This window comes from Lissotriton vulgaris, chromosome 6, assembly GCF_964263255.1.
Source record: "Lissotriton vulgaris chromosome 6, aLisVul1.2, whole genome shotgun sequence".
NCBI classification, from domain to species: domain Eukaryota; kingdom Metazoa; phylum Chordata; class Amphibia; order Caudata; family Salamandridae; genus Lissotriton; species Lissotriton vulgaris.
The window spans coordinates 332,907,084-332,930,244 of record NC_141694.1 but is presented as its reverse complement, the minus strand read 5'-3'; the positions used below and the strand labels follow the sequence as shown (position 1 = coordinate 332,930,244).

Here is a 23,161-nt window from a genome sequence, read left to right as displayed (position 1 = left end):
TACTATGTCCACCCCCTTTGGGGCTGTACTTGCCTCTCCATTGATTCATGCTATCGTCGGACCGCATAACATGTGCAATGTATGTTTTGTTTAGATTGTGCTGCTCTCAATAAAAAGATTTAAACCTAAAGTACAGTTGAGAAATGGATACGGCATATAGGTGTTAGAGAATTGCAAGATTAGTGGGAATGACAAACACCACAAGTAACGTGAATGAAATAAATGTACTATCCTGGAACGTACGGGGACTGAACAATCCGCGGAAAAGGAGAGACGTGTTAGGATATCATGATCGATATCATGTCAAGGTGGCCCTACTGCAGGAGACTCACCTGAACCATAGCAGCACACCTCAGTTCGCAACAAAGTGGGCATCCCATAGATGTTTCGCGTCCTACTCTGATTATTCTACAGGAGTAGCCATTCTTATTAGACGTGGAGTGCAGTTTGTGCTGGGTTGGCCGGAAACGGATGCTAATGGTCGATATTGCCTGATATGGGGAAGACTAAATTCGTGGGATGTAACCTTTGCAAATTACTATGCGCCTAACATTGATGACACACACACCCTGCTCCTACTATGGAGTAAAATCCAGACGATAGGCACTACTTATGTCATATGGGGGAGGGGGGACTTCAATACAGTTGTGGACCCGCAGAATGATTGATCCCGGGCCTCCCCTATGCACTTTACCAACAAGCAGCGAACACTACTAGATATAATATTTATTTATTTATTTATTTATTTTGAACGTTTTATATAGCGCGAACAAGATCTTTGCAGATATCAGAGCGCTTTACAGACGAAGGGTACGACATGTGAGTAAATAACAATTGGGGTGGGGAAGGTACATGTGAGAGCATAGTCAGGCAGATACATCAAAAATGATACAAGTACAAATAAGCAGTAGCATAAACAGTCAGGTAGGTCAATAACACGAGTCATACAAAAATGCTAAAAGATCAGTAGAACTGAATGGTACAGCGTCTGTAAATATCATCCCCAGTAATAATTCAAGTGAACACAAGGAAAACTGGAACAGAAGAACAATACATTTGCATATCTGTAACATAATAAAGAAATAAATACACACGGGTAGCGTGCAGCAATACACAAGTACATACGTGAAATCTAGATGGACACGTGGAGGTACAAGCATCCCACACAGAAGGAAGGGACACACCACTCTGCATTATATATGTCATGGGCCAGGTTGGACTACTTGATCGTGACAGTAGGTATGGGACATTGCCTGGGGAGGGTGACCCATCTTGCCCGCACTTACTCCGACCACTCACCTGTCATAGAAACCTTGAGCCCGATAGATCAAGCTCCCTATGTTAACTGGCGGCTCAAACCCCTACATCTAAAAGATTCAGTATTTAAGGCAGAAATTGAGCAGGAAATCCAGGACTTCTTTGCGAGAAATATTGATTCAGTATCGAGCTTAAAACAGTATGGGAGGCATTTAAGGTCACAGCTCGGGGGTGGTGCATCTCTAAAGGAGAGGGCATCTTTAAGGACTTGCGCAGAGACTTAAACAAATTGGAGGGCGAGATAAAAGACCCTGAAAGAGAACGAAAGGTTGGTACGGATGCAGGGGCTATGGGGGCCAGATTGCGTGCTAAAATGGCGGAGTACGAAGAAACAGCAGACCGGGAATGTAGATACCAAGGGAAGCCCTACATGACGCGGATCTACAGGGAGGGAGACCGCCAGGGGAAAGCTTTAGCAAATGCAGTACGCCCTCCTAAATTTGCTAACTACATTTCAGAAATACAGGACGAGCAAGCCCAGACGCACAGAAACCTCCCAGGGCAGTTGCGTTCCTTTTATAGCCTATTATAAAAAGCTCTATACCTCACAAAGAGGCCCCCCTGGACTTACAGAACTACTTTGAGGACACAGCGTTGGCGTGGCTGGGGGACACCCAGCACAAATTCTTAAACTTAGAGGTGGAAGTAGACGAGATCACAGATGCAATTATGCATATGAAATCAGGGCGAGCGCCGGGGTCCGATGGACTACCGGTGGAATTTTATAAAACCTATGTGTCGACCCTTGCCCCTATTCTGAAGGCAGTGTTTTATGAGGCACTGGAGGAGGGAAGCCTGCCGGCAACCATACAGGAAGCCCAAATAATTTCTTTATTAATACCTGGTAAGTCCCCGACCTGCTGCGAGTCATACCGCCCCCTTTCGCTTCTGAACTGCGACACCAAAATCCTAGTGAAAGTTCTGGCTACTCGTCTCAACCTCCTGTTAGAACGATTGGTGTTACCAGACCAGGCGGGATTCGTCCTAAACCGAGCCACGTCCCATAATCTTAAGACTCTCCTAGCTGTAATGCAAGATATAGACCCAAATTGCGCTGTTGTGACAGTCTTCCTGGACACCACCAAAGCAATTATCTCCCTATATGTGGATGATATGACGTTATATGTATAAAAAAAAACAGGAACATCTTAACCCGGTGCTGCGAGAAATCACTAAATTTGGTGCCATATCCGGAGTGCAAGTTAACTGGGCCACGTTCGCAATATTCCCCTTGACGAGCAACACTACTCAGCACCAGCTGGACTACCCCTTGGTATGGGAGACAGGGGATTTTAAACATTTGGGAATATATGTCACCAGAGACAAAGATGAGCTAATGTACACAAATTATGGACTGGCCATAGACAAAGTGACGGATAAAATATCCAAATGGATAAAGTTACCCCTCTCAATGGCAGGAAGAATATCCCTAATTTAAATGACGATCCTGCAAAAATTCCTATATTTATTTATAAATATACCTTATCACCCGGGCAGATTCTTTTTGAACACACTTAAGACGCAGCTCATACGACTCATATATGGGGGGAAACAAGCACAACTAAGTATGGCCACACTGATGTTGCTACAAAGTATGAAAGCCAAAACCCCGGAGTTCCCGGCAGAACCTGACACATTTGCACCACTACACCTGATGTTGCAGGCAGAAGCCCCTAGGCATGCCATATCCTTGCTGAATAAACAAGTGAGAAGCACACCTCCCACCCAACACGTGAGGGCCAGGATGGAATGGGATAACGATTTGGAACATCCCCTAACGGACGAACAATGGGAAATATGTTTTACACAGACAGAAGCTGTCACTAGCAACAGTAGAGTACGCCTAATACTTTACACATTTTTACATAGACTATACCATACCCCAGTTAAGTTACATAGATTCCAGCTTAGGGAGGATGACAGATGTGAGCGATGTGGAAGGAAGGCACGGGCTTCATGCACCTGGCATGGCAGTGTTCAAGAGTATCGACTTATTGAGAGGAAGTGTTTGTGGGACTGACCAACATGATAGGAGTGCAGGTAACGCTGTCCCCGCTTATAGCCCTATTGGGCTTGACCTGCGACATCGTAACAGTTCACAAGAAGTTTTTGGCAATGGGAGTGCTACTTGCAAGGCGACAGGTGGCGCGCAGATGGGGAGAGGTAGGTCCCCTAAATTTAAGGACTGGATACACGACCTAACTACTTGGCAGGAACAGTTGCTCACATATGCAGATGAGTTACCGATAAAATTCCGACCCAAAGATATCTGGGCCCGCTAACGTCCTACCTTCTAGCACACAATGCTGAAAGTCCAGAGAAACAGGGGGAGCAGGGCGTAACTATAATGGAAAACGCGATTGTAAACATGCTGTGATGGGAGCAGGACTGAAGGAAGTGTTCAAGATAAAGGACATATAATTGAATTGTCGCAGTGCGGGTCACCAGAGAGCAGATGCAGATATCCTGAAAGAATAGAAAAGACATTTACATGCCTTCTGAGCTAGGCACCTGGTTCCAAGATACTGACTGACTAAGACCAATTTCTGTCATAAATAGTAATGCAGTAGTACATAGGGGTGGGAGGCGCACAAGTTGGGGTAATTCAATGGGGAGTTTTTGGGGGGATAATGTTATATAGGAGGAACAAATGTCAACAATACTAGTGCGAAAGTAATGAATATGTAATTATGATTATCACAATGTGATATTGTACTAAAACAATATTTTAATAAAGGTTTTTGAAACTTTAAAAAAAAAAGAAAAAAGAATGAGAGTGTGAACAATATTGAAGAGAAGCACTCAACACCAAGGAAGAACTTGTGATCGTGGAGACTCTACAAGATAGTTAACACGGTCAACAGAGATGCTCATGGCTATGATGCCGGAATACATTGAGAATCAAAAGTTTTACCAAGATAACCCTAGGCCTCTTGCACAAAGTCAACTAAGAACCTAGCTTGGTGAATGACATTGTGCCCTTTTACTTCTATGTTTTGTCCACGCACAAGACAAGAGCTGTAGCCCCATTTGTCCTTTCTGGGCAGGAAACATACTTTCTTCTTTTTCTCTTAATGCTGTTATCATCTTAGGAGCTCTCTCTACAGACCTTTTTATTTATCATCAAGCACACTGTACAATTTTCTAATGAATCACCAGGTTGAAGCCACTGTGCAGAAAGCACACAGTTTGTACAATGGGCCCAAACATGAGGGCAAGAACCAACTCAACAGAAAGACCTGCAGTCAGGATATTTTTTCCTTTTGGAGACCTATTTTAAAAACAATCAAAAAGTGTCACAAGTTGCTTTTGTTGGGTCAAAATACAATAGATTTAAAGAAAACAGGAGACAATGGAAAACCACGAAACAGGAAATAGATATCAAAATAGTAGAAAATATACTGTGAATTAAACATTGGTTGACTGCATAATGGGTGCCCTCTCTCTTAGGAGAGAAGGCGGCCCACCCTAAAAGGGAATCATCAGGAAGAAAACTCTGAACAAAAGTTTTATTAAAATAAGTTTTAAAAAATGATCATTAAAAACAAGTCCTGCGGATGTTCCCTTTGGGTGGAGGAGGGATGGAGGGAAGGCAGGTAGGACTTCAAAGACAAAAAAAATGTAAGGATACTGTGTGGTACTTTTGTGTTTATAATCAGATTTTCAAAGTGTATTCATTTGAATACGAAGCATCCAATGTATGGAGTTATGTAATAAGATTTTTAAAAAGATGAACAGCGTTCAAAGTAAATAAACTCTATATTGTGAGGTTTCTGCAAAACTATTCAAAGTCCACTGCTAATGCAATACCCCAAAGTGAAACAGCAGTGCATATTATCAGTTAACGTCCCCTCACTCCGTTTCACATGTATTTTTGGAGAAGGGACATGCTGAGTAATAATGGCAAACGTGTACTTACTGGCACCAAATATTTGAGTTAAAATACTTTTTTGATTGGAACAATCAATGTTGTACGGTGTCTCTCCAGTCTTGTTAGGCCGGTACAGTAGTCTGCCATCTTTTGGATTCCTTAGCAGCAGTTCAGCAAGCTTGCGGCTTCTTCCGCGGATTGCAATATGAAGCGGAGTATCGCCTTTCTGTGAGAAAAAATAGAAAACTGTTTCCTTGAACCATCCGACACCTGCATTTAAATTTAAACTGAAACTTTAAAAAATTGTATTGAGTACTGTGTGTCTAGAGGGCAGTTTGGCTAATTGATAGATTATTTAAGAAAAAGTTTACCTTTTGCAATCTTGACCTGTGATTTTTTTTTTTGAACTACTTCTAATCTCTTTATGGGAGATGAAACAAAGAAGAGGAAGAACCCTCTAGGTTGTGGAATTATACACAAGAATAGGCTGGTACACATTAAGTTCAAGAGAGAACCCGCAGTTATCCCAATCCGAGAATGGTTCTAGGGTTTGATGTCAAAGAACATCAGTGATCAGGCCTTCGCATATGTTACATGTGAAGCAGGCAAATCAACAGGGATACCAGCATAGTGTAAACCCCACTCCACCACCAAAAACCATTGCAAATATTTATCAGGCGCTACATTGAAGCAAAGTTCCAACCCTAGACCTTCACAAAGAATTACAGGACTACGCCTGGGAAGTTTTGAGACATAACATATCCTAGAAGTCCTAATGAACAAGTTACTTACATTTGGTAACAATATATTTGTAAGAAACATTAGTTATTGATAGATTCCTTACCTTGGAATTACCCCCAGGAGTGAAACTGGATCCGGAAAGCTTTTGTCAGCGTGGAGACAGAGCCGGAACGGTGTTGATTGACGCCAATGCCGATGGGGAATTTCTATCCCTTACTCCATCCGCCTCCCTCTTTTCTGCCTGCCCGGCAGGTTGGGGAGGAAGGGGACCCTCTTGCAGCTCAGTGCGAGTTAATACTGGACTAGGAAGAGGAGTTGGAGGATGCAGGAGACATGGATTTTACTCCAGAGCCTGGCCGCTGCGTCGCCAATCCCCAAGCACATTCCATTCCGCACCTCCGGACAGGGAATCCAAGAAACTGAAACAGTTTGGGAAGAAACTGTTTACTTCCGCCAAGTCAGGGCTGCGGTCTGTGAACACTGCATGCCGCTTGGGCCGTTATTCCCATTCTGTGTGGGACATGGTTGTGCAGGTGCTGCCTCAGTGTCTGAAGGAGGCCCGGACATTCCTCTCCCAAGCGGTTGCTGAGGGGAGAGACGCAGTCAAGTTCACAATTCGTTTTGGCCTGGACACTGCCGACTCGCTGGGCAGGGCGATTTCAAAGACAGTGGCGCTCTGCCACCACGCCTGGCTGAGGACAACTGGCTTTTCCGGGGATGTCTAGAACACTCGGATGGACATGCCCTTTGACGGCCCTCGCCTTTTCACTGACAAGGCAGATAGTGCGTTGGAGCGTTTTAAGGACTCGGGGGCTATGGCCAAGTCCTTAGGTCTTCGGGCACGTGCACTCCTTCCACTTCTGCTTTTAGCTCCTTTCGTGGCCAAGGAAGAGGCGCCCAAACACATTAATTTCTGAGCCACAGGCCTGCCGCGGACATGGGACCCACAGAGGTGGGTCACGGGGCCAGTGGGCGGGTCAGTCCACCACCTACCCTGCCTCCACTGCCTCCAAACCTTCCTAGTCCTGTGTTTCAGGCCCACCAAACAGCAGCGGGTGGGAGAATTCGCCATCACCTACCCCACTAGCACACCATCACTCACGACAGGTGGGTTCTGCAGATAGTCAGATGGGGCTACTCCCTCCCCTTCGAGACTACCCTTCCAGCCATGCCACCTCAGTCCCACCGCAGGTCGGGGATCCCTTGGCACTTCTTCAGTAGGAAGTTGTGTCCCTCTTTGCCAAGGGGGCCATCAAGCACATTTCGACGCCAGAAGTAGGTCATGGTTGTTACTCCCACGACTTCCTGGTTCCAAAGATGGACAAGGGCCTGCGTCCTATCTTAGACCTTCAGAATGTCAATCGTTTCCTCCAGAAGGAGAAGTTCAAGTTGCTCACACTTGGTCAGGTCTGGTCTGCCCTAGACACGCAAGACTGGTTGGTAGTGTTGGACTTGCAGGATGCTTATTTTCATATCCACGGCCCACCGGCGTTACCTGCGGTTCACGGTAGGCCACAAGCACTTTCAGTTCACCGTGCTCCCTTTTGGCCTTACCAGCACCCCTCGGGTGTTCACGAAAGTGATGGCCATGGTCGCAGCTCATCTGCGCAGATGAGGGGTTTCAGTCTTCCCCTATCTCGACGACTGGCTGTTGAAAGCAGGCTCGCCCCAGGCAGTTGTCTCCCACTTCTAGACTACGGCCGACCTCCTCCATTTGCTGGGGTTCTCTATCAACGTGCCGAAGTCGCACCTGATTCCCTCTCAGAAGCTCCTTTTCATCGGAGCGGTTCTGGACACGGTGCAGGTTCAGGTGTATCCTCCAGAACAGCGAGTCCAGGACATTCGGGCTATGATTCCGATCTTTCGGCCCTTGTCCTGGGTTTCGGTCAGGATAACCTTGAGGCTGCTGGGCCTCATGGCCTCCTGCATCCTGCTGACCAACCATGTCAGAAGACATATGCGGGCTCTGTAGTGGAATTTGAAGTTCCAATGGGCGCAGCATCAAGGGGACCTGTCCCGAGTACGTGCAGATCTATGAGGGCACTGCGCAACAGTTGAAGTGGTGGCTCACGAACCAGCGTTAGGTCAGCAGCAGATCCCTCTCCCTTCCCCAACCGGAGCATACAGTGGTGATGGATACGTCCCTCCTGGGATGGGGTGGCCACATGGGAGAGGCGGCGATCAAAGGCCTCTGGTCTCCGGCGGAGTCCACGCTCCATAACAACCTTCTGAAGCTCCGGACGAGCCTACTTGCACTGAAAGCATTCCTTCCCTCTGTCAAGGGGAGTAGTGCAGGTGTTCACAGACAACACCACCACCATGAGGTACTGCAACAAGCAAGGCGAGTGGGGTCGTGGACCCTAGGTCAGGAGGCCCTGCGCCTCTGGACATGGCTGGAACGTCAAGGCATTTGCTTGGCAGGTTCGTTGAACACCAGGGCGGGCGAACTCAGCCGCAGGTGCATAATGGATCACGAATGGCATCTTCACTAGGAGGTGGCGCAAGGTCCATTTCAACAGGGGGAGAGCCTTAGTTAGATCTATTCGCCACCGAAGAGAATGCGCAATGCCATCAATTCCGCGCATTTGAATTTCCAAGGCGGCACTCGCTCAGCGACGCTTTTCGTCATGAGTGGAGCTGCGGTCTATTGTGCGCCTTCCGACTATACCACTTCTACCCAGAGTGCTGAAGACGATCAGGTGCGACCAGGCCCAAGTCATTCTTGTGGCCCTGGACTGGGCTCGAAGAGTTTGGTATCCTGAGCTACCAAGAATGAGCATGGATCCCCCGATCCAACTGCCTCTTCAGGAGGATCTTCTGTAGCAGCTGCAGGGGACGGTCCTCCACCTGAACCTGTCCAGCCTCCACCTACATGCATGGAGATTGAGCAGCAACAGTTGATTCCTTTTGAATTGCCTCCTGAAGTCTGTGATATCATTCAGGCAGCCAGGTGTCCCTCCACTAAATCGGTATACGTCTGCAGGTGGAACGAATTTGTGGCATGGTGCACAGCAAAGGCTGTGGATGCCGTTTCTGCCCCTCTTCCAGAAGTCCTTTTGTTCCTTCTTTCTGGGCCCAGCGGGGCTCTGCTCTGGGCACTGTTAAGAGCTATCTTTCTGCAATTTCGGCCTTTCTCAGGCTCCCTCATTAGCCCTCTCTTTTCAAGTCCCCGGTTAATAGATTTCTCAAAGGCATTAATCACCTTTTTCCCTCCTATTCCGTTTGTGATGCCACAGTGGGACTTGAATCTGGTTCTTATCTATTTGATGTGCGCTCACTTTGAGCCGCTTCACAACTGTCCTCTTCGTTTACTGACTTTGAAAACTGCTTTCCTGTAAGCCTCCTTTTCTGTCGGTCCATCCGGACAAGGTTGTGCTTCACACTCGTCCTTCCTTCTTGCCAAAGGTTGTCACTGCCTTCCATATTGGGCAAACTATAACCTCGCCCACTTTCTTTCTGCCTCTGCACCCTTCTAGAGGGGAAGAAAGGCTCCACGTCTGGACCCAAAACGAGCACTATCATTTTACCTGAATCGCACACACCAGTTCCGGGTGGATGACCAGCTCTTTGTTGGCTGTGTGGGTGCAGAGAAAGGCCGGACTGTACACAAGAGGACTATCTCCCGCTGGGTCGTCTTGTGTATCAAGGCCTGTTATTCTAGGGCTAAAAATGAACCTCCGACGGGGTTGCGCGCCCATTCTACCAGAGCGACAGGAGCTACTACTGCATTGGGACGTGGTGTTCCCCAGCAAGACATTTGTCAGGCAGCCAGGTGGGCCCCACTGCACACTTTTACTAAGCATTATTGCCTTGACAGTCAAGTCCGGAGAGACTGCTTCTTTGGCCGTTCTGTTCTCCGTGACTTTCTGGTGTGATCTTTGTTCGCAGACCCTCCACCGGGGTTGGTATTGCTTGGGTATCTATTCTAAGGTAAGGAATCTATCACTAACGTGTTTCTTTCAGATGAACAAGTTACTTACCTTCGGTAACGATATATCTGTAAGAAACATTAGTTAGTGATAGATTCCTTCCTGCCCCACCCATCCTCCCCGTTCTGCGAACTGATTTCTAGGGCACTACTTTCAATGCACCAGTGGTCAGTATCTTGCATGGCTCTGCATTCCTGAGGCGGAAAGTCGTGTACAGAACTGAAGTCCCCACGCGTAGGCGCGTCTACGTAGCTCTGGTGACGTCATCTCGGCGACTACCACACCAACGACGTACCAGGAGCCGCACTGCAACGCGTACCGACGCGCAGGGGTACTGGGTACACAGGGTACTGCTGACGAAAGCTTTGCGGATCCAGTCTGACGCCTGGGGGTAATTCTAAGGTAAGGAATCTAGCTTTAGCGTGTTTCTTTCAGATATGCATATATATTTTCACATTCATAAATACATCGAGTATATTTTCAAAATCTGTAAATATAATGTATGAGTATTCCGGAAACAGCCATTACAACGCAGTAATAACCTCGCGTGACCGTTACCAGAAAACCATTATCACACAAGCCTTTCACACAAATATGCTTTTACAACACATGGCTTTACTTTTAAAACTAATTTCGTTCTAAAGGCATGATTGATATAAGACATATGCGTGGTAAAGGTTTTAAAAGTATTGTTTATTTAAAAGTTTTAAAGAAATAAATTGTAAAGGCATATGGCTGGTAAAGGTTTTACAGGCAAGTATTAAGTGTTTTATATATTATATATATATATATACATATACATACACTGAAAAAAACTAAGGTTGCAGGGACATTATAATTAGGAAGTATAATTTTTTTTTAAACCTTAGAAATTCATTAAAAAAACAAAGGTTACAAGGACGTACTAGTTAGGCTCAGATTTCACTCGTACAAAACCAAGGAAATTCAGCAGTTGAAGATACCTGAATAACTATTACTAATACCCCGAAATGTACTGCTTATGACCTCGCATATTACATCACTCATGACATGATCAATGACATCACTGATGGCATCTCAAATGACTTCACTGATGACATCATTCCGTGAGTGTGTTTCGTAAATGTTTCAGAGACTTAAAGATATATACTAAGTTACTGCATACGTTAAATTACTATTCTTTCTGTGCTAGTAATTAGACATAATATTTCTAACATATCTTACCTGAGTGGCTGTGTGACTGTATCAGTGTGTGAGTGGATGTCTGAGTGGCTGAATGGGTAAATAAGCGGTTCTGTGGGTGTGTGAGTGGTTGTATGGGTGAGTGAGCGGCTGTGTGAGTGGTTGTATGGGTGAATGTGTGAGTACCTGTATGGTTGTTTGAGTTTCTGTGTGGGTGATTGACTGGGTGTGTGAGTGGCTGCATGGGTGAATAAATAGGTGTGCGAGTGACTGTATGAGTGATTGGTTGTGCGAGTACTGGTATGGGTCTGTGAATGGGTATGTGAGGGATTGACTGGGTGTCTGAGAGGTTCTGTGAATGTTTTCATTTGAGATGCCATCAGTGATGTCACTGACCAGGTCATGAGTGATGAAATATGTGAGGTTACAGGGTTACAGTTCTGGTTTGTGAGACCTCCTGATTTGTTTTGCAATAGCCCTGGGGAGGTGACGGTCCGGGACATGAGAGGGTCTACGAGAGTACCCCCCCCCCCCCCATTTATTTTCTACATTTATGGCAGCATGGGTTTAATAGCAAAGAGACTGTGTTTATTATTTTCCAAGAGGCCTAGGGGGTCTGGATATTCCTACCCTGCCCCTTCTCTCTTTTTTGATTTTTTTAATTTTTTGTGGGACTCTGCTCAAGTCCAAGATAGCTGTCAACACTTCCTGGGTTAAAAAGTTGGCAGCCAAACAGATCTCAGCATAAGATTGTAAGGTTTTGTGATGCCTCCGCGTCCCTAAACATACAAATTTGGATTTCAGTTAATATCTCTAAAACTATTGAACGGATTTACACCAAATCACAAAAAGGCACTTCCCCGGGCAATATGTACCTTTCTGCAAACTTTGGTGTAATTACGTTCAGTAGTCCGGGCTGTAGCCGTGTCTAAAGTTCCAAGGGGAATTAACCTGGGGAAACGTGTTTCTGGACCCCTTCTTTTTCTTGACCCCTGCTTTACGGATTACCCCGAAACTTTCGAGACCGGAGCTGAAGTGAGTGTCATACTGGATTTGAAACTTTTGCAAGGATTCCTCAAACGACGCCAAAGTTATTGACAAAGGAAAAACGCTCTTCCTATGGAAACTAGGTCGTAACTAGGGTTTTTGGGTGACTAGGGTAATTTTGGGATTTAGGGTGGGTAAGGGTTTTTCGGTGGCAAGGGAATTTTTAGGGTTTAGGATGGGTATTAATCAGAAAGCACAGATTCGCCCTTGTATCTTACGCTGACGACTCCCAGCTTGTGATATCGATATCTAAGTAACCTGAAGACACAGCTGTTCGGTTTCATGCATGTCTCACTGAGATTATGACCTGGATGAACCATAGCTTCCTTAACACAGATAAGATGGAGATGGAGGATATAGAGTTTGGTCAGGGCCGACCCCTGTGGAACGACTCCTGGTGGCCGGTTGGAGCGGGGGAATGCCCTTGCCCTTGCCCGGTATCTAAGGTTACAAACCTTGGAGTCATCTTCGATGACCAGGTACATTTTTTCTGCTCAGGTAAAAAGCCTTACCTCTTCCTGTTTCTTTCTAATAAAAACCTTGAGGAAGATTTTTCCTTTCATCTCACAGGAATTGCAAAAGACGGTGGTGGTGGCTCTCTTGCTATCCAAACTTGATTACTGCAATGCCCTGTTTTTGGGCATTAGCCCCTTCGATGCTCATGACGAGCTCAGTTCGTCATGAGGTACACCTCTCGTGTGCTCATGACGAGCTGAGCTCGTCATGAACAATGGGAATCAATGATTGTCAGCATAGAGGGAGAATACCATCAGCCGCGATGGTGTTAATAAAACCCAGACGAGAAAGCTGCAGTCCCTACAGAATGCCACAGCAAGGCTGCTTCTAAATATACCTAGAGGTCAATCAACCTCGGCAGGAATCAAAGCACTGCACTAGCTCCCTGTTCAGGAGCGCGTGGAATTCAAGGCCTTATGACTGGTTCATAAAGCCCTCTACGGGGGAGGGGCTAGGGACATTCCAAAAATGTTTTCAACCTATAACCCTGTCCGTGCCCTTAGGTCTGGCAATTTAGGTCTCCTCCAGACGGATAGGATCAGGCGGGTAAGATGGGGTGGCAGAACTTTTTCAAACTGTGCGGCAAAGTTATGGAATAAAATGCCAATAGCCACTAGATTCCAATTAAATCGACAGTCCTTTAGAAAGGATCTGAAAACGTGGCTGTTCACTTCGATCTAGCTCCCTGGTAACATTTTCCACATACACCACCGCCAAGACGCCGTGGCATTCGAGCGCTATACAAACATATATCCTATCCTATTGGGTTTTGGGTGGCAAGGTTAATTATTAGGGTTTAGGGTGGGTATGGGTTTTAGAGTGGCAAGGATCATTTTAGGGTTTAGGGTGGGTGTGGGTTTTAGAGTGGCAAGGGAAATTTTAGGGTTTAGGGAGGGTCTAGTTTTTTGGGTGGCAAGAGTAATTTTAAGGCTTAGGGAAGGTAAGGGTTTTTGGGTGGCAGGGGAACATTTACAGTTTAGGATGGGTATTGGGTGGCATGGTAATTTTAGGGTTTAGGGTGGGAATGGGTTTTTGAGTGGCAAGGATAATTTTAGGGTGGCAAATTAATTTTCACAGTTTAGGAAGGGTACAGGTTTTTGGGTGGCAAGGGTCACTTTAGGGTAGATATGTGTTTTTGAGTGGCAAGGGTCACTTTAGGGTGGGTAATGGCAAGCCTATTTTTAGGGTTTAGGCTAGGAAATATATATATATATATATATATATATATATATATATATATATACATATACATATACATATATATATATATATACATATATATATCCACACAGTTCAGGTAGCACCAAACGAGGGAGGCCACAAGGAAATACTTGAAGTTCAAAATTTAATGGTTGACCTCTTGCTAGCAAACATCGCACCAGTCCTCAGGCATCAATTCATCAATATGCCAGACGCGTTTCTGGAATTCATTTCCTTTCATCAGTGGCAATCCAGTGAAATAATGAAAGGCGCGCTGCAAACATGCTCATTTTAATGTCTAATCACCCCGCCCGATAGGCGTGGCTGTACCTCAGCCTTGTGGATGTTGTAGTCTTAGTATAGTATTCCCCCAGTGGGTGCGCTTTTCATTAGTGTCTTTTCACATATATAAAACCAGGTGGGTGATGCACTGGGCTGATGCTCTGCTTACCCCGCTTTTTAGTTGTCAACTCGAACTTCGTCTCAGTTACAGCCCTGATACTGCTGCCGTACACTTTTCCTCCTGATATTTCCGTTTCCAACTGGATGCAGGATCAGGCTTGCTAGAGCAGTGGGCCCCTCTCTGCAGCTGTGCAAAGCCGCAATAAATCCACACAGTTCAGGTAGCACCAAACGAGGGAGGCCACAAGGAAATACTTGAAGTTCAAAATTTAATGGTTGACCTCTTGCTAGCACAGCTGCAGAGAGGGGCCCACTGCTCTAGCAAGCCTGATCCTGCATCCACTTCCAAATACATACAAATAGTGAGTCACTCATTCATGCATCTGTGCTCTAAGTAATATCCCCCACCGAACCATACAGACACTGATACTGATACTGATACTGAAAAACAACTAATAACCCATATACACACTCATGTAGCTACTCACCAACCCATGCAGCCACTTATACACAAAGTGAGACACGGATACAGATATTTAAATATTTAAACATTACTCGCTAATATATGTATTCACTAAGATACATTTAATAAGTCAGTTAACCAATCAATCTTACACAAAAAACATCCATTTAGACATTTATTTACCCATTTATTCTTCCATCAACCTTTAGATATACATATATAAAAAATATTTATTTTTCAAAAAGACACACATTCACTGGATGATGTCATCAGTAATGTCATTTGCGATGTCATCAGTGATGTCATGAGTGATGTCGCTGACCATGTCATGAGTGATGTAATATGTGACGTCATCAGCAGTGCATTGCACGCGCAAGTTATAGTGAGTCCAACTAACTAGAACGTGGGAATTTCAATGGTTTTATGCGAGTAAAATTTCCACCTAACTATAACTGGTGTGAAACCTATGGTTTTTTCAGTGAATTTAATAGGTTTTTTAAAGGCTAATTCCTAACTATAACTGGTATGAAACCTATGTTTTTTTCAGTGAATATATATACTCCCCTACACCAGCCACCTAACATTGCCAAGACTGTGCATGCTGGGAATTGGAGTCCGCAACAATCAACACGGACTACCATCGCTGTGCTGACTGCATTAGGGGGAGGGAACTCAGTGCCTACAGGTATTTCTACACAGGAGGAACTCCTTAGGGAATGGGTCGTTTAAGAGGAAGGCGCTGAAGAAGGCCTACGCCGAAATGCATTCGCCATTTGCTGGGATTTCTGAATAAAACGGCAAGCTTGTTCCCCACTTCCCTTGTGGCCTCTCATCTTTTCGTTGGAAAGATTGCAGGTGATATGTACTGCGCAGCCAGACGCGCAGAAGAGTTGGCCCTGCGGCATCAAGAGACTCGGGGAATTACTGGCACTACGCTGCTTGCAGCTCATTTTCAAAATCGAGGGATCGATATTCCCCAGGAGTCCGCCAAGCATCCCAGACCGGAGGAAACAGACTGAGATATTTTACCTCGACAGGGCAATTCGTCTCTCATTTGACCGCCCCTATTTCATGACTGACCTGGGAGAACGGGCGCTGCAGTCAGAGGGGACACAGGAGCTGGCACCGCGATGTTCGTTGTTCTTCGACCACCCCGCCCTCCTGCCACGGGCACTAAACTACGTTTTTTCCACTCCCCTACACCAGCCACCTAACATTGCCAAGACTGTGCATGCTGGGAATTGGAGTCCGCAACAATCAACACGGACTACCATCGCTGTGCTGACTGCATTAGGGGGAGGGAACTCAGTGCCTACAGGTATTTCTACACAGGAGGAACTCATACACGATATATAGGTTGTTAGGGTTTTTTTATAGGTAATTTTACTCTATATCTATGCGTATTTGCACAGTTATAAATTACCTGTTTATAATGATCCATATCAAGTGTATTTACACCTAGACATTTTTTTCCCAGTGACCAGGAGTGTTAGCATCAGCTAGTCGCAAGAGAAATTGGTCCCTTTTGTAGTCTTACATTATGGGACCACCTATGTTGCATTGACATTTGTGTCTATTTTTAGCGCATTTTTCTTTGCACATCTCAAAACTTTGCATAGTTATACGAAGTATCCAGGTGTACACATTGTTCAAAAAGTATTATTCTTATCATTTTCCCAATCAGCATATCGATATCAGATAGTGGCCTTATGAATAGTATCAATGTAAGCTAAATCAAAAGTATTTAAATATTTATACAGGGTTTTAGAATTACCTATATTTATGATCAATGAAATGTATTTGTACAGTCATTTGAGGTTTTCTAAAGTATTTTTACTTTAATATATAATTGTTTTTACTAAGGCACTTTGCACTTTCTGGATATATATTAATAAAGAAATGCAATAGTCACTTTACTTTTGCCGTCCCAAAGGGAACAATTAAATAATTTAATATGTGATGTTTATTGAACTTTTGATTGAGACCTGGACAGTTTTGATATAACTATTTAATACATTGTGTTGAGTTGTGCTTTACGAAATGCATTTGTGCACTACATTACAAGATGGCTCTCTCCATGTATGTAAGGAAGTATAGCCAGATGAGTCTGTTCTCTATGTTGATATCCAGTACTCAGTTGGCGCCAAATGGGTGTTTAGATGTAATGACTGTCTCCCCGTTTGTTGCGTGAGCAAGAACACAGCCTCGTGTCCGAAACGCGTCTGAGGCATGCACCGTTCCATTTAAATTAAATTAAATCTGACACCAGCATATCTTTGTGTCCGTGTTCCTGTTTGTGCAACGAGGCACTTGGGAAGTTTGGAATCGATATAATATATATATATATATATATATATATATATATATCTTTTCACTCGTTTCCTCACGGTGACGCGCCCGCCATCCAGAGCCCATCAAAAGGAAGAAAACGGAAGACCCAGAGTGCAGGAGAGTTTTTAATCTTCAGCACACCACGCCAGCATAACGTTTCGGCCTTCACAGAGGCCTTGGTCACAATATATATATATATTGATTATAGGATTATCCCATGTGCATTAGACAATCATTCGGCACTCCACAGTAGGGTTGAAAGTCCTTTTATTTAATTAAAAGATGACAAACTACATCAATGCGTTTCGGGAGTCAAGCTCCCTTGTTGATATATATCTCGACTCCACGCTTCCCAAGTGCCTCGTCGCACAAACAGGAACACGGACTCAGAAATACGCTGGTGTCAGATTATATTTTATTTTATAATATAATGGTGGAACGGTGCATGCCTCAGACGCGTTTCGGACACGGGGCTGTGTCTTTGCTCACTCAACGAACGGGGAGGCAGAAACATTGAATTTAATCACCCATTTGGCACCAACAGAGTACAAGGTATAGACATGGAGAACAGACTCATTTGGTTGCACTCTATTCCGAACGGAGAGAGCCATCATACAATGTAGTCCAAATTCATTTTGTAAATGCAAATATGGGCACTGCATAAAGTATAAAATATAGAACTGACCAGGGGTCAACAAAAGTTCGACTTTCGCCACAAAAGAAAAAATTAAATGTACATAACATAATTCATTATTCCCTTTTAAATGTTGCATAACAAAATGACCATTGCATTGGATGTTGATATATATACAAAAAGTGCTAAGTGCCTAAATAAAAACAATTGGATGAACCACAAAGGCAATTTAAACCCCTATATAAATATACAAATACATTTGATATATATTGCATAAATGATGTTAGAAAGGCCGCTGTTTGCTATTGAAATGCTAATTAAGGGAAGGTAATAAGAGCCATGTTCTATGAACTATGGGCGAACCTGGATTGGTCATAGTATATTTGTGCAAAATATTGCATGTGCAAAAAACGCAGAGATGGACACAGATTCCAGTGCAACATTGAGTATTTTTATCGTATTTTTACGACCAAATAGCCAATTCCTCCAGCGCCCTGCCGATCAGGACAATCCTGATCACTAGTGCAAAAATGAATATGTGCAAATACGCTTAAGTTGGATCACCACATACAGGTATTGTTAACTGTGCAAATACGCAGATGAATATAGGTAAAAATAAACCTAGAAAAGAAAATACTTTTTTATTGTATATGGGACAACTATATCATGAATGGCTAAGTTATTCATCTCCTATACTCAATTACCAAAAAAACCATATGGCGCCTCTTTGTGAAACAACTTATGTAGTGTCCTATAAAATAATGTGTATGATACCACAGTGCAAAAAATGATGTGCAAAAAAGAGGGTGATTACTAAAAAATACAATACTAAATACAAAATGTAAAATAGAGCGAAGCAAGCGGAACCACTAGTTCACAACACTGTGTGATATGCTTCTTCTAATCATAAGTATATTATATATGCTTGACTTTCAGATGAAAGTATTGTATTGTATTGTATCTATGCTTGTATAGCGCTACTGCCACCCTTCGGGTATCCTGGTGCTTCAGATATCAAACACTTGGTCAACTAGATGGAGAACAGAAGGATGGAGTGTGGATCAGAGTTTCGGAAATAGCCAGGTTTTCAGGCTTTTCCTGAATTCAATTAGTTAAGCACTCTGTCTGATCATTTGTGGCAGCTTGTTCCATAACTGTGCCCCTACCACGCTGAAAGCCCTCCCCCCATCCGAGATCGTTTGAATTTTGTGACTGCCAGCAAACCGGTACCCGAGGACCGGAGCTGTCTCTGAGGAAGGTACCAGGAGAATCTTTCCTGTAATGGAATTGGGCCCATCTCATGTGAGGCTTTAAACATCTGGCAAAGTGACTTGAAAAGAACCCTTTCCCTGATTGGTAGCCAGTGAAGCTGTATCAATGTGGAAGTGGAGGACAAGTCGCGTCGCAAACTCAGCACAAGTTTTGCCGCTGCAGACTGGACTCTTTGCAGCCCCTGAAAGATGTACTCGGGGGCTCCTAAATATAGGGAGTTACAATAGTCCAGTCTGCTTAACACTGTGCTGCTCACTACCAAAGAGCGCAGATCTCTTGGTAGGATGGGAAGAATTTTGTTGCTGGTACATTCTGTACATACTATGTGGGATTAGGAACTATATGAGCAAGCTTTACAAATAGATCAAAAAGGGCTGAAGATTCATAAATGGTATATATATAAAACCATAAACAGTCGAAGATGTCAACCCATGGTGGAAGACAATGAGCATCTTCAAAAGTATGCAATCTAGTACGTTCCATCATGGAAAATCAAGGCCAGGATTCAGAAACAATTCAGCTTATACTATGTAACGCACTACAACTGAGCTAAAACACATGAAATTAACTCGACTTAAGGTCCCCATTCACAGAAAGTTGTAAAGGTCTTCCCCTAGGTTCATCCCCAATGGTGCCTTGCAGTCTAAATTGACTATGTATCTTGACTCCAGTTGGCGTAAACATTTTTCCCTGTTGCCCCTCTCTTACTGGGTGCCACCCCGTCCATGACAAAATACTGTAGACAGTTTAAATCATTTCCATGGATGGCCACACAGCGGCTCTGTTTTGCGGAGTTCGGCGCTCTAAGACGGTGCGCTGTAGGAACGGCGGAGCACCAGCCATTATTATATCACCACAGGATTCCTTACAGACAAAGTTCTACACGCACTCAAGAGTAAACGTTTCTTTTGCTTTAGGTTTATTTAGCAGCAAACTTTTCCGAAAACTAATACCCCACGCGTTTCTGTCTGTAGTCAGACCTTGCTCCCGTGAGCAAGGTCTGAGTACAGACAGAAAAGCGTAGGGTATCCCTTTCCGCGTGATACGCACCACCTGGATGAGGGAGTTAGGGGGGGCGAGGGGCTTGGTTTCTACCTAGCATCAAGCAGAACACAGTTCACAGATTATGATGCTTCTGGGTGCTGAGAACCATGTAGGGCTTTTTGAACAAACTGCCAGTGACAATCAAATGCGCCCATACAGGGTTTAAAGTTGAAGCGCTCCATCTGGGGGTGTGGTATTTGTTGAAATGAGGGTGTGTTTATTCATGCATGAATGGTTGTCGAGCCTCTGAGGAAGAAGCACTGAGGCTTCGAAACACGTCGGGCAAAATCGACGATACTGCTGGGAAATCAACAGCGCTCCATGGCATTTTTACAAAATAAAGGATTTCTCCTTTGAACTGTGTGGAGTGCATTTCTACGAGAGGGGCAACCTGGAGCTACATGGATCAGTGTATATAAAATATGTTTATTAATACAACTATATATAACGAGAGATATATAACGAGAGATAAATATATTATTATATTTTAACTGCAAAACAGACTATGCAGTGTATGTCTTGACATGTATATGTGGTCTCCGCAATGTAGGAAGCACAAAACTTCCAGTACAGGCACGCATTTTACAACATTTGCGAGAAACAGTCAATTCGGACCAGACATACCCCGTTGCGAGACACGTTAAGTCTGAACATGGTAACAATCTGAATGTTCTATCTTATTTTGTTATTGAGAGTGTCCCCATAAACAAAAGAGGAGGTAATAGAGATAAAGCCCTGCGACAATTGGAAACTAAATACATTTTAGAACTAGATACGAAGAGCCCCCGAGGTCTGAACATGTGTGAGGACATGTATCACTAGTTATGATTAAGTATGCATTATTAAATATGTGCCTTTTTTACAGAGATTTATGTCATGGTCTTGAGAAGTATTTCAAAGCTAACAGTTGGTTTTATATTGTACATATAGTAGCACTTTTATGTCTCCATTCGGTCGCCGGTGATTGTGTGTATTATCATGAATTTTACAGTTTATGGTTTTATACTATTTATTGGCGCTCATTTGCACAGATGTAATTTGCACTGCTAAAGATATAAATACCCAGCTGCTATGCACGGATCACTTTATTCTTGAAAAAAATCTGCTGGTCAATGTTTCTTAATATGAAATAATATTCCATTAAGTAACGCTGATTCTCTCCCTTGAAAGGGGTTCCCGGCTGGGATTCCCCAAAACTTTATTTATATTTATGCACCTTATTCACTTATTGCACTTTTTTCTGCACAATAGCACTTTTAATAGTATGGATACTATCTTACATGATTTTTACACGTGACTAAATAGCTTGATGGCAAAGTGTTATGAAATCGATACAGATACAGTTGGAATATAAACAATAAAGTATTAGGCAGTTATAAGAAAATAAGCTTTTCATTGCAATGTATTGTTATGCTTTTAATAATGATGATAATATTTATTGTTTTAGATATTAATTTGGGCAATGATACTAAAATATCGTATTGTTTTTCCCCAAAATATATTTTTTGTGCAATGTTATTGTATTTATACAGACATTATTCACATTGCAACAATCACTATAGGAAAGTCGACTATGATTAAGTCTGTTTTCTATGCCAATAGCTATGATTCATGGTCACGTGATATATGGCAAAAAGTGCTCTGATTGGTGGTTCACAATTTAAATGTTATGCACTTACAAACACTTTCATCTGGTGAGCAAGGCGACAGGATTGCTGAAACGCGTCAGATCGCGGCACCCTTGACACACTGAAAATGAAATAAATAAAAAAACTCTGCTGCATCCATTACCGGATTTGGTGTCCGTTCTTCTCCTGGGGAGTGCTGGCTTGTGCGGTGCGCTGTGGGAGAGTGTGTATATATATATATATATATATATATATATATATATATATATATATATATATATATATATATATATATATATATATATATATATATATATATATATATATATATATATATATATATATATATATATATATATATATATATATATATATATATATATATATATATATATATATATATATATATCTTCCCTATAACATTTTTACCATGCATTTACCTTTACCAACCATGCCTTCACAACAAAATTTTCATGCCAAAGGCATGCACGGTAAAGGCATGTGTTGTAAAAAGTTTTGTTGTAGATGCATGCATGGTAATGACGCATGCGTTGTATTGACGGGTTGTCAAGGCAAGCATGGTAATTGCATGTGTGGTTCCATCATGCAATCATGTATTGCAATGTTTGGCATTTATGTTGTTTCCCCTCTGGGAACAAAGGATTCTTCCTAGAGAAGTCCCTTCAAGCAAAGCCCTCAATAATATCGGGTGTTGCTGTTGTCACCCTGAAAATTCATTTCTCTTCCTGTAGAGATGAATAAATCTGCTACTCTACTCAAAGTTGAAAAACACCTGCAAAAGGATTGCCAATGAACAGAAACAGTACCACCGGTCTCTGCAAAGAAGTTTCTCACACTAAAAATGGTGTCATACTGGTGTAATTTCATGTGAGACTAAATCAATTATTGAGTGCAAACTTACCATTGTACAAATTAAAAGCATGAATTTGCTATTGCAAATGATAACGTTTTTGAGCAGCAAAATGCCACTTAAGTGAATAATTATGTTTGTGAATGTGCCTCTAATTTAATAATGCAAAATACTTATCTACCCAGTTGTGCGATTTCCAAACTTACCTTGTCTACAGCAGAAACCTTAGCACCTTTATCCAGAAGAAGTTCAACAATTTCAATATTCCTCATCTTGGTTGCCTTTATCAAAGGTGTTTCACCATCCTGAATAGAAGAAATATCACACAAAATTAGGCGGCAACTTGCGAAGGGTAGACATTTCTACACGTAGAATACAACCAAATTGCAAATTGCCATGTGATACATCTGGGGTAGAGGTAATCAAATGGATTTCTCATTAACTATTATAGCTGCTAATATCACACCAGAAAACACAGAAGAGGGGCACCCATGTAATGTAGTAAGAAGAGACGGTCAACAGTCCAAACTACATTTTAATATGAACCATTCTTTTGGGTATAATTCTACAGTAATAGGCCACGGAGTACAGTCTATTGTGAGGCTGGCGAAACACTTAGCTCCTATCTCTTAATAATATGAGAGAGCTGCGAAGTAGATCTTCCACAGTAATCACTCAGAGACCAAACAAGGCATCTGTCAGATATTCTTATCGTCAATTAAAAAAGGGAAGAC

At 43.2% G+C, this 23,161-nt stretch overlaps 1 protein-coding gene across 5 annotated transcripts in view; it reads right to left on the bottom strand.

Moving 5' to 3' along the window:
* Nucleotides 1–23,161, bottom strand: part of KIDINS220 (kinase D interacting substrate 220) — a 942,023-nt gene that overhangs the window by 644,176 nt on the left and 274,686 nt on the right. For all 5 annotated transcript variants that reach the window (XM_086926367.1, XM_086926369.1, XM_086926371.1 and 2 more), the window contains exons 11-12: nucleotides 22,634–22,732; nucleotides 5,237–5,414 (exon numbers count right to left, since the gene is read on the bottom strand). In XM_086926367.1, the coding sequence (XP_086782493.1) occupies nucleotides 5,237–5,414; nucleotides 22,634–22,732 (277 nt within the window). The remainder of the gene's footprint in view (nucleotides 1–5,236; nucleotides 5,415–22,633; nucleotides 22,733–23,161) is intronic.